Consider the following 12,823-nt stretch of genomic DNA (forward strand, 5'->3'; position numbering starts at 1 on the left):
GTAGTGGCGCCTGCCCTGTGGAACGCCCTCCCACCAGATGTCAAAGAGAAAAACAACTACCAAACTTTTAGAAGACATCTGAAGGCAGCCCTGTTTAGGGAAGCTTTTAATGTTTGATGTATTATGGTATTTTAATATTTTGTTGGAAGCCGCCAACAAAGTGGCTGGAAGAGTGGCTGGGGAAGCCCAGCCAGATGGGTGGGGTATAAGTAATAAATTATTATTATTATTATTATTATTATTATTATTATTATACCACTGGCATGTGGCCTCCAGAAGATCATCGACCAGGGAACACGGCCCTCAGACTGAAAAAGGTTCCCCAGCCTTGCCCTGGGAGCAAGAAAGGTCACAAAAAATCCCCAAGAAGGCTTACCGGGGGACCGTCTGCGCCAGGCATACCGGGAAGTCCAGGTTTCCCCAGTGGACCCTAAGGGAGAGAAAAAGGAAACAGGAAGGTGAGTCACTTCTACAACTGATGTCCACCATGGAAGCATCATCAACCTGATCTGCCTTGCTGATAGTGTTCTGACTACAAAGATCCTTGACACGATTCATCGTATCTCAATTCAATCTTATAGATTGTATTCAACACTGACTATACTCAGAGTAGACCCACAGGGGATGGGAGGGGGCAGAACCAAGTTATCTGTGATGCAATTGGTCAGTTAGTTAAGAATTTTTATATATTTTCTTGATTTAGGGGGGCAGCTGACCCCCTGGCTATGCCCATGCTTGACCCAGTAGCAAACGGGCAACCAGTGCAGATCTCTGAGCACAGATGCTATATGTTGACAAAGCCTCACTCCTTCAGCAATTGTGCTGCAGCATTGTGCACCTACTGCAGTTTCTGGATCAAGCACTTGATGAAGCCCCACACAGAGTGCATTGCAGTAATCCAGTCTTGAAGTAACCAATGCATGAACCAATACTGTTTGTTGAGGCTTCAGGGAATTGTAGCTCCATGAGGGGTAAACTACAGTTCCCAGGATTCTTTTGCTGAAGCCAGGGGTCTTAAATATGCTTTACATGTGTGGTGTGGATGTGACCTCGGAGCGAAAGTTCTTTGTGTGGAGACTGATGGAACCGTAATGGTTTATTTGTATGTGCTAGAACATCACTTTGAACATGTGTTCATGAACAAAGATAGCCCAGGGCGTCCCTTTGTATATTTACCCTACAGAAGCAACCTCTCACCAGAGGCTGATTTCTGTTTTCAGTCTCTCACTCTTTGGCTAAGTTGCAACTCAAGAATACAACATACTGTTTTGGGGTTGATTCTATCAAGTCTGAACAGTCTCCAGAAATCTTAATAAACAGATGTTGAACATGGAAACAAACACTTATTCAAAGACTGAATATGCACTCAGAGCAGCAGAGAATACTGTAAAGAGCAACTACTTTTAATTAACATACTTTGTCTCCGGGTGGACCGATTGCACCTTGAGGACCAGGAAGACCCTAGAAAACAAAGGGATATTTTAGACACATAGGGATAGCATACACCCTAAGAAGCCCAAATTGTTGTATTCTGTTATTTGAAAGATATTATCTCTGAAAACGATCAGGAAATTATAACAGCAGCAAAAATTATGATCACTAAGAACTATGGAAAATGTACATCTGCTGCATGTGAACAGTTTGATAACATTTGGTGTTCGGTAACAATGATTAAATTAACTCATTATAAAATAACACATATAAATCTATTATTCTTATTTATTAAATTTGTATATGGTCCTTCATCCAAAATCACAGGGTGGTTCACGACGTAAAAATATGAAATGAAAACACAAAATACATAATAAAAACAAACACAAAAACAAACCACTACCCCCCCATTCAATATAAGACTATAGAACGAAGGCCTGGTTAGAGGAACTTTTTCTCCTGGTGCCTAAAGATATTTAATGAAGGCACCAGGCAAGCCTTCCTGGGGAGTATTCCACAAATGGGGAGCCACTGCAGAAAAGGCCATTTATTGTGTTGCCACCCCCTGGAGCTCTCATGGAGGAAGCACGTGAAGAAGGGGCCCAGAGGATGATTACCATGAGGATACGTAGTCTTTGAGGTCCTGAGGTCCTCGGCCATCTAAGGCTTTATACGTCAGTACCAGCACTTTGAAATGGGTCTTTCTCATTCCTACTTAGAGATACCAGGGACTGACCCTGGGATCTCCTGCCTGCAACAAAGGTGTCCTATCACTGAGCTTTGTTGCTTCCCTAAATGCAGCAGTTTCCTGACACAGCAATTAAACCACAGTAGGAAAACGAAACTCCTTTTGATCTCCATTTTCCAATCCTTCAGCAAGATGACTGACCCCCAATTTTGCATCATGCACTTCAATCTAATGGACACAAAGGTTTTTCTTTTCACTTGGCTCAAAAAGCATTCTCTCACCTGAGCACCTGGAGTTCCTTGTTGACCTGGGGGTCCCGGCTCACCTTGAGGACCCTGAAGAAGAAGAAGACCAAATTTAAAATCCATATGCCCAGAAAACACTGTGCATTTCATTAATTTCAGACAAACCCAAAAGCAATTACAACAAAGACAGGGCATTGTAGAGGATTGTTCAATTGTACAAGGATCATTTTGAGGTTAAATTAGGTCCCTAAGAACATAAGAAAAATCTGCTTGATTAGGCTAATGGCTCATCTAGTGCAGCCTCCTGTCCTCACAGTGGTCAACCAGATGCCTCAATGGGAAGCCCCCAAGCGGGACATGAGCAGAATAGCAACTCTGCTCACTTGTGATTCATAGAATCATAGATAGAACCATAGAACTGTAGAGTTAAAAGGGCTCAAAATGTCATTTAGCTCAAGACAATGCAGGAATCACATGCAGGATTCCCAACAACTGGTATTCAGAAGCATTATAGCCTCTGACTGTGGAGGTGGAACGTAACCTTAATGGTTAGCAGCCACCACAAATTTGTCCAATACCCTGTTAAAGCCATCCAAGTTGGGTAGGGTTTGCACTTAGCTGCAAACTCAGCTGAGATTCTCCTCTGCTCCTAATGAAAGGGGTTGATTAGAACATCACACAAGAACATCAGGATTAGGCCAGAGGGGCCCCATCTCATCCAGCACCCTGTCCTCGCAGTGGTGCTCATTATGGGAAACCTGCAAGCAGGACCCATGCACAAGACCCCTCTTCCCTCCTGCACTTTCCTGTAACTGGTGTTCAGAAGCGCTGCTGCCTCCAGCTGGGGAGGCAGAGCATAGGCATCCTGGTTAGTTACCATTGATAGCCTTGTTCTCCTCCATGAACATGTCTCATCCTCTTTTAAAGCCATCCAAGCGGGTGGCCATCACTGCCTCCTAGGGGAGTGAGTTCCATAGTTTTAACTGTACAGCATGAAGATGGTTTTCTGTAATCTGTCCTGAATCTTCCAACATTAAGTTCATTAGGTGGCCACAAATTCTAGTGTTCCTTCTCAGTGCCCTACTGTATGGGATGAATAAGTCATACATACAACCCAGCACACTGACAAATGCTATGTGTATCAGAGAGAATGAGAGGGGGGAGGAAGGAAGAAGGAGCGAGAGAGACTGGCATTTGGTGTAAGGCTGTTTTGATGCCCATAAATTACCCCAGTGTGTTAGTTGATATATTGCCCGCACAAAGGGAAGGGATGTGCAACACTACTGGAAAATCAATTTCAAATTAAAAATTAATTAGCAACCATTTCCTTCCAGAAAACAGCACCTTGAACATTCACCGGCTGTGAAACGAACGCAGCTCAGGAAAGCAATTAGTAAATGTAATTTACACAACACATACACACGAAACCTGGATAGTTAAACAGAGTGGAGGAAAGAACTTACCACACTCCCTTTGGGACCCGTCTGCCCATCCATGCCAGCTATGCCCTGGGAGGAAATTTAATATAGGTAATCAAGGCAAAGTGAGACGTTTTCAGCATCTTCTGAGAAAATCAAACAGAACCAAGAAGCTCCAGACCTGATCCAACTTCCTAACTGGCTAATATTCCCAAAACACAGGGCATAAAGGTGTGGGGAAATGTTGACCCACTAAATATTGCTGAACTACAACTCCCATAATTGACCATGCTTGCTAGGGGCTAATAGGAGTTGTACGCTGGCAACATCTGGAGGGTCAAAGGTTCCCCATTTGTGCTGTAACAGAACTGCCAGTGTGTCATGATCACCTCTAGCTACAGATGAGGTACGTAGAATCAGAGAATTGCAGAGTTGGGAAGAACCCCATTGGTCATCTAGTCCAAACTCCTGCAATGCAGGAATCACAGCTGAAGAATCCCTGACAGATGGCCATCCAACCTCTGCTTAAAAACTTCCAGCCGAGGAGACTCCACACCACCTTGGATCAGTGAGGCTGGTTCCCACGGGGACAGAAGGTGAGAAGACCAACAGGAGCCACAGCAAATGGGAGCCAGAGCCAGAAACAATGACAGCCAGAGCCACACATTCTATAAGAAGGAAAGCGGGTGGAGGCTGGCCAAACTCAGAGCAAGAATAGTGGGGCAGTGTCCCATTTTGCCCTAATCAGTCAGCCTCCAAGAGGTTGGATGCCATCTCTCTGCAGGGATCACAGCACTCTCTCCTTCCAATCAACAGGCACAGAGGCAGGAATGGCCCCCTTGGAGAGCTTGCAAACGTAGGAAGATAGGAAATCCTGTGTTTGTGAGTGGTAGTCACTATCGCTCCATTAATTGTGTTAATTTTCTGCAACGTTTTATTGACATTTCCCTTCCATTGAAATTCATCACATGATTTATCACATAGGTTTCAGCCACAGAGGACAGAGGGACATACTATAGGTTAAGTTTACCAGATTTTTTTCAGTGACTCCGGGGGCACTTTTCAACTTCCTCCTAATAAATGGATTATGTCAGGGGACTGATTTGTAAATCCGGGGACTGTCCCCGGGAAACGGGGATGTCTGGTAACCTTAGTATAGGTTTCAGAGGAAGTGGAACTGTAGTGGAACAAAAACAGCATGACCAACACAGAACGGATTGGAAACTGTTGCCTGCTCACATCTCTAGCAGCGAATCTGTAGGATGTCTAGCTCAGAATTAACTACACTGACTGGCAGCAGCACCATTTCAGGTTTTCAGGCAAGGAGTCTTTCCCAACCCCACCTGAAGGTGCCTCTAGGAATTGAACCTGGCTCCTTCTGCATGCAAAGCAACTGTCTGACCACTGACCTATGCCCCTGCTCCCATTTTTATTTCCCATAAGCTCCCCAGGGACAATACTACATCAATGCACTATTGCTCTTCTCCGATTACTTAAATCAGTGTTTCCCAACCTTTTTTGGGCAAAGGCACACTTGTTTGATGAAAAAAATCTCGAGGCACACCACCATTACAGCCCCGTGACGTCAGCGCGCAGCGTCATGCCGGGAGGGACGCACGAAAGTGTAACTTTCAATTTTTTTCCCTCGCCCTTGCCGGGGAACCTCCAAGCTTTGGGGGGGGGGAGGAGGCAGCAAAGCGAGGGACTGAGGGACTCCTCCAATGACAAGGGTTGGGGAAGAAGAGAAAGGGCTATTCCGCTCCAGTCACGGGAGGGGAATATGTACTGGCCCAACTGGTGTGCGGTCTTCGGAAAGCGGGGTGCGGGAAGGAAGCCTAGGCTCGGGGTCATAGAATCATAGAGTTGGAAGAGACCACAAGGGCCATTGAGTCCAACCCCCTGCCAAGCAGGAAACACCATCAGAGCACTCCTGACATATGGTTGTCAAGCCTCTGCTTAAAGACCTCCAAAGTAGGAGACTCCACCACACTCCTTGGCAGCAAATTCCACTGTCGAACAGCTCTTACTGTCAGGAAGTTCTTCCTAATGTTTAGGTGGAATCTTCTTTCTTGTAGTTTGGATCCATTGCTCCGTGTCCGCTTCTCTGGAGCAGCAGAAAACAACCTTTCTCCCTCCTCCATGTGACATCCTTTTATATATTTGAACATGGCTATCATATCACCCCTTAACCTCCTCTTCTCCAGGCTAAACATGCCCAGCTCCCTTAGCCGTTCCTCATAAGGCATCGTTTCCAGGCCTTTGATCATTTTGGTTGCCCTCCTCTGGACATGTTCCAGTTTGTCAGTGTCCTTCTTGAATTGTGGTGCCCAGAACTGGACACAGTACTCCAGGTGAGGTCTGACCAGAGCAGAATACAGTGGCACTATTACTTCCCTTGATCTAGATGCTATACTCCTATTGATGCAGCCCAGAATTGCATTGGCTTTTTTAGCTGCCGCATCACACTGTTGGCTCATGTCCACCGGGCGCAAGGTCCACCGACCTCGGCGGAGAAAGGCAACAACCGGAGCCGATGACCAGTGGCGTAGCGTGGGTTGTCAGCACCCGGGGCAAGGCAAATAATTTGTGCCCCCTAACCCGTGGATTTTAGCACTCGAGTGCGAGCGCGCCCCCCCCAAGATGTTGCACCCGGCCCCCCTGCACCCCCACGCTACGCCACTGCTTCAGGTCCCCCAATAAAACATTTGAGGGGGCCAGTCCCCCAGTTGATGGGCATTGCCAATGTGATCAACTATGCAGGGCGGGGTTTACTTGCCTCCCCCCCCCCCAATATCATACTGTATTCACATTGGCACCCCTGATGAACTCAGCGGGGCTTACTTCTGCCCCGCAAGCCTTTGCACCTCCGTGTCTCCTTTCCTCTCTATATGTAAGAGGGTGAAGGTCAGGCTGGCAGTGCAAATAAGGGCCCCGCTGCTGAAGGCCTCGCCCGCCGCGACCTCCTGGTCCACGGGCAGGGCAAGAAAGTGCCTTTTCCTTGGGGGGGGGGAGTCTTAAATTTCAAACCATTATTATTATTATTATTGTGAATATATAATGTGTGTGGTTTCTCTACCTCCACCGACGACTCGCCACGTGCGAGGAGGAAGGCGGGCTCCCTTCACCTCCCCGTCCCCTCAAGGGAAAACGACGTGAGGAAAAGCGACGCGGGATAGCGAGCGAGGTTCTCCTCAGAGCCTTTTCCTGCCGCCCCCTCGCAAGACAGCCCTGAAGCCGAGCGCAGAGTGAGGGGCGGGGCCCGGCAGAGTCTCGCTGCCCCCCAACGCCTCTCGAGGCGGCATGAGGGGCGCCGCGTCAAGGGCGCCGGCGGGCGCAGCGGCAGCTCCTGTCAGGGCTCGAGGCGGGCCCGGCGACTCTCCCCCACCCACCCCGTCCGCCCACCCATATCCCGCTCAGGAGGGGCCGGTGGGCTGGCAAGCGCCTCACAGCAGCAGCACCAGAGAGGGAGAGAAGTCCGCCTCCCGCTGCCGCCGCCTCTTCATCCCCAGCAGCAGCTTCCCTGCCCGGCTCCCCGCCGCCGCCTCCTTCTCTCCCTGCTTTGCAGTAGCGAGGTTCTCCTCAGAGCCTTTTCCCGCCGCCCCCTCGCAAGACAGCCCTGAAGCCGAGCGCGGAGTGAGGGGCGGGGCCCGGCAGAGTCTCGCTGCCCCCCAACGCCTCTCGAGGCGGCATGAGGGGCGCCGCGTCAAGGGCGCCGGCGGGCGCAGCGGCAGCTCCTGTCAGGGCTCGAGGCGGGCCCGGCGACTCTCCCCCACCCACCCCGTCCGCCCACCCATATCCCGCTCAGGAGGGGCCGGTGGGCTGGCAAGCGCCTCACAGCAGCAGCACCAGAGAGGGAGAGAAGTCCGCCTCCCGCTGCCGCCGCCTCTTCATCCCCAGCAGCAACTTCCCTGCCCGGCTCCCCGCCGCCGCCGCCGCCGCCGCCTCCTTCTCTCCCTGCTTTGCAGTAGCAGCTCCCGCCGCCGCCGCGGCACACCAGGCAACATCTCGCGGCACACTACTGTGCCGCGGAACACCGGTTGGGAAACACTGACTTAAATCCCCTCCATTACAACATTGTAACATCTGATAGGACAGAAACAGGGGGGTGGGAGCATTTATTATTATTTTTTTGCTATCTCAGCTAAGATGACTCTTTTGTAAGATGAGGACGTGCTCCAAAGCCAGGGGGAGGAGACACTAAAAAATTAATGCTACTCACTGGAGGTCCTGGGGGTCCTGGAGGTCCCTTGGGTCCCAGCAAACCACGGGGTCCCTATAAGAGGAAGCAAATAAGAGTCTGAACATGTCCATTAGGGTGAGACGGCGATCACGTTCTGTATTCGACTTCTGATCCATTTCTCTGAGTGCTGTCACTTTTGTAGCTGAAAAACATTTCACCCATACATGGAGTGAAACAGCAGGAGTCTCAGGGTGGTCCTGAGACTTGTTTGTAAACAAACAAACAAACAAAGGAGTGGGACTTTCCCCCAACAGCCAAACAAGGACTGTTCAGTGCCCACCAAAGATGTTGGAGAATTCTATCAGAAATGGGAACAGAAAATGCCCCCCAATCCGCATGTTCATCTGAAGTCAGGAATGGAAATCATGCAAGTGAAAATGAGCAGCATTGTGGGTTTGTTTTTTTAAAAAAAAGTTGCATAGATATAATTACATTATTCTCTGCATTGGTTTTGAAATTTCTGTTTCTATTGAAATTGATTGCATGTGATTTATTGATAAATTGTTTGCATTTCTATCCCACCTTTTCCTCAAAGGAAATAATGGACAGGACTTACATCCATTAATTTCAGCAGGTATACTCTGAGTAGAACTGAGTTGGTTACTATTTATTTATTGTTTTATTTATTGCATTTGCATTCCACCTTTTTCTCTAAGAAGCACCTAGTTGCACACATTGCCCCCCCATTTAATCCCCACATGCCCATTTATTTCCCAGTGGGTCTGCTCTAAGTAGGAAGAGCATCTGGAGACAACCCATTACGGTACCTTCAGTGCCAAAGCCTGTGCAGAAACTATAATTTACAGGGAGTTCCTTAGCTGCAGCCCAGTCAAAGACTATGTGGGTCAACAAAAAGCAACAACCCTGTGAGGTAGGCTAGGCTGAGAAGCAATGACTGGCCGAAAGTCAGCACCCAGTGACTTTCATGGCTCAGGTCCAAGTCTGACACTCTAACTATAGCACATTGCCTCTGTCTTTCTCTGTCTCTCTGGTTGCATTTATTTTTATTCCGTAAAATTGTAATCAAGTACTACTCATAGTAAACCCACTGAAATCCATAGATCTGATTTAGTAACGTCCACTGTTTCCCAATAGGGTTACTCTAAGTAGGACTAGCATTTTAAGACAATCCATCATGCCCCAGTGGCTAAAGAGGGATCCAGGCCCTGTGTGGAGTTAGCTGCATCCCGGTCTCATACTGTGAAGTTGTTATCATTATCATTATTATCGCATTTATATCCCACTTTTCCCCCAAGAAGCTCAAGGTGGTGTGTACACACTTCCCCTGCGCTCTTTTATCCTCACAACCACCCTATGAGGTAGACTGAGAGGCAGGTACATTAAGAGCGTCAGGCTCCACCCGTCCCTCCCTCATCACCATCCTCTTCCTTCTTCCCCCAGCCATGAATGATCCAGAAAAGTGCCCTGGCTATTTATACTCATCTAAATGCCTTCCTAATTACTGTCAGTACCTGCTGGATTTTAAAGCAGTTTTTAAAGGCAGGTAAACAGCCTAGAAGTTGTTGCTTAGAAAAGTATGTTGAAGAAAACAGGAAGGATGACGTCACCTCAGCAGATCTTAACCAGCCACCTCACCTCATCCAGATATGATGGAGCTTTTTGATATTCATATCTCTCCTCCCCACGCCCACCCCACTACAAAAACCACACACACTTTTTTGCTCCTTGCCTCAAATGAAGAGTTCCTAACATTTTTGACAAAGGCTGTCATATTGGTAAGCTCAGTTTTTGCAACAGCAGCAATCTTTTAAAATGTTTTCAAAACTCCATTGACAGCTTTCTGTTAGAGCTGAGAAAAAAAACTGGAGAGTCGTGCATCTGTCACTCAGATTTATTGACAGCTTCTGTAATTTATCTATGTATTTTTTTGTTACATGAGTAACCGCCTCTTTTCTACAAAAAGCTCAAGGTCCATGGTTCCTGCCCCATATTTTCATTTTCACAACAACCCTGGGAGGTAGGTCAGGCCGAGAGACAGTGACTGGCCCAAGGTCACCCAACAGCTGAATGGGGAATTTGAATCTGGCTCTCCCAAGTACTAGTCCAACTGGTATGAATAGGAGATATGACCCAGGAAACACCTGGTTCTAGTGTCATTGTGCCATGAACTCATCAAGTTGGCTTAAGGAAGCCTGTTCTCTCATTCAGCCTCAGTCCTCCTGTCTGCAGTATGGGGACTCGGTGGGGAGCTAGCCAAAATGGACAAAGTAAGTTGCGGAGGACCTTTTCACACATTATGTTTTAGCAAACCTGGGTTTGCCTTTGAGTATATGCTCTGCGGGTGGGGGGGGGGGTACATCGCATCTCCAACACTTCATGAGCACATGTGAGACACCAGGCAGTCCGATTCATACATTATGCTATCTTAGAGAAGAATCTTTGGTGTACACCTCTAATACATAGCTAATGCAGTACATGCTGTATTTTGTTTTGTTTCTATTGCTGTGGTGAATGACTTACGGGTTCGCCAGGGAGACCTCTGGGTCCAACTTCACCATCGTCGCCCTATTTGGATGCAAAGAAATGGGAAGAAAGAAGGCAAGAGAGAGAGATCAGAAATGGGCTCTACCAACTGTATCACAGGTGTTTTCATTTGTGATTAAATAATTGCACAGGCAAAACAGCTCTGTGAGAGTGATAAGGAGTAGCCCATGCATAAAGAATACCTTGTCAACTAAGAGTATTAATACAGCATGTGTAGAATTGATGAGATCAGAGAAACTGTAAGCAATATCATCATAATCCATGCCAACATTTATGAAGATAGATTTGCTTAAACAAAGAGCGGGTGTGTGTGTGTGTGTAATTTTGATAAATGAAGGTTAATATGTTACACAGTGGTTCCCAAAGTGTTTCTGACCCCTGGTATCACTGAATCAAGTTCACCAGCTTTGTTGAATTAATCAAACTAGTTTTAATTGGGTTTCGAATAAATGGACAATTAATTGTTACTGTTTTATATTTTGTTGTGTTATTATGTTCCTTAATGGGCCCTGCAAACCACTGACCTGAATAATACTTTTTATAGCATAGGGTAGGGGGAACCACTGAAGAAATGGCTGGAACCAATGGGGGAACCATTGAAAAATAGCCAGCTAACGGATCAAATGATCCAAACTCAACAGGGGGGGGGGGTTAAATATAGGGTCTTCCTCTCTTTCTCCCATTATACCAACAGGTCTCCATTGGACAGGAAATGAATGTAAGGATGTTCAAGAATTTAAATCTAAATAGAAATGGGAACAGAAATTGCTATTGTTCATATCTAGAATGGAAATCCATCCAATGAATGCAACTGGTATTTGCTGCTGTTGTCCATCTGCAAACAATACGTAATTGATTACTCCCCAAATTTGCACTGAATTGAAATGAATGAGGTGTAAGAATGTAATTATAATGGAATTGCTGTAATCAATTCCGTAAGTTACGTCATTTTGCTACAGCAGGATGAAAAAGGGAGCTTGGGGCAGAAGTCAAACTGCAGCAGAATGGAAACAGAGCTGCGTGTGATGGATTCAAGGCATGACAGAAAGCGATGCCTTCTCACATCCCTAAATGCATGGAAAATGTAGTGAATGATTTGCAAGAGCTCCATTTGCACACATGGGCTATCCCTTGGGGTTACAGTCAGAGTGAGGAACAAGCACATCTGAACCTGCCTGGGTTCCTTGCAGACAAATGAAGAGCGGAATGGACTCACCCTCTCGCCATCTTCTCCAGGGGCTCCTGGGGGTCCTGAAGGGCCTGGTTCACCCTAAGAAAAACAAAGGACAGAATCAGCCACATTCTTGAAGAACACAAGAACCTAGAAAGAGCCCTGCTGGATCAGGCCAATGGCTCATCTAGTCCAGCTTCTTCTGCTCACAATGGCCAACCAAATGCCCAGTGGGATCCAAGCAGGATTTCCTTTCCTGTGGATTCCAGCCACTGGCATTCTGTCTTTGGGGTTTGTAGCCTCTAATTTTTTTTATAGAAAAAATATAAAGAATTTTATTCAGATGCCTTCCATAGTACACAGTTTTCCAGCATTATAAAATTGCAAATGGCTATATGAAATGTTATTTATCTTAATATATCCATCTTTGCAAGCAATTTCCCTTAAAACAATGCATATTACTTTCACTAATGTATGCATTTTTTATACACATTTTTAATGTTTGAGAACTGCATTGCAAAATTCAGAGAAGCATGAGTTTTGAAGGATAGCTGTATTTTGGTTTAATGCCCTGCTTTGGGTATTTTGAATTAGGTAGGTTAATGAACCAAACTGAATTCCACCCGCCCCCCGCCCCCCCAATCCCAAGTTGAGGTTATCAAAACCAGTCAGCCTCTTCATGATGGCATATAAAGTAATTCAGCCAGAACAAGATATAAACCTGTAATAGACTTACCCTGTGGCCTTTCTCCCCTGGCAATCCAGCGAGACCATCGAAACCTCGGTCACCCTACAGTAAAATTTTAAGGAGAGGTAACTTTTTTAAAAACAACAACAAAATCACCTACCATTTCCTAAAAGCTGTAAGTGAATGAGCTCTTCTAGCAGCTTGTCAGATCAAGAGATGGCAAAGTTTCTTCTTGCCAAATATGCTGAGCATTCAGACAGAATACATCCAGGTTTTGTTGCCTGGTTAAATCATTGGGAGCTACCCATCCCAGAACAGATGCTGCCTACAACAGGCATGGATGGAGGATGTCCATCAAGTCACATATGGCATGACTGCAATGAGCAAAGGAAGATGGAAGGATGAGGGGAAGGTATCTCATCTCAGGGCCTCTGTTT

General features: G+C 46.7%; 1 protein-coding gene across 4 annotated transcripts in view; it reads right to left on the reverse strand.

Annotated features, from left to right (window-relative positions):
* Positions 1–12,823, reverse strand: part of COL5A1 (collagen type V alpha 1 chain) — a 184,710-nt gene that overhangs the window by 64,749 nt on the left and 107,138 nt on the right. For all 4 annotated transcript variants that reach the window (XR_014521361.1, XM_083484933.1, XM_083484934.1 and 1 more), the window contains exons 18-25: positions 12,435–12,488; positions 11,744–11,797; positions 10,504–10,548; positions 8,002–8,055; positions 3,828–3,872; positions 2,401–2,454; positions 1,417–1,461; positions 377–430 (exon numbers count right to left, since the gene is read on the reverse strand). Coding sequence is in view for 3 of the 4 variants with exons in the window: in XM_083484933.1 (XP_083341059.1) it covers positions 377–430; positions 1,417–1,461; positions 2,401–2,454; positions 3,828–3,872; positions 8,002–8,055; positions 10,504–10,548; positions 11,744–11,797; positions 12,435–12,488 (405 nt within the window). In the remaining variant the exon portion in view is untranslated. The remainder of the gene's footprint in view (positions 1–376; positions 431–1,416; positions 1,462–2,400; positions 2,455–3,827; positions 3,873–8,001; positions 8,056–10,503; positions 10,549–11,743; positions 11,798–12,434; positions 12,489–12,823) is intronic.

Source organism: Podarcis liolepis (assembly GCF_965112155.1).
Source record: "Podarcis liolepis genome assembly, chromosome: Z".
In the NCBI taxonomy this organism is placed as follows: domain Eukaryota; kingdom Metazoa; phylum Chordata; class Lepidosauria; order Squamata; family Lacertidae; genus Podarcis; species Podarcis liolepis.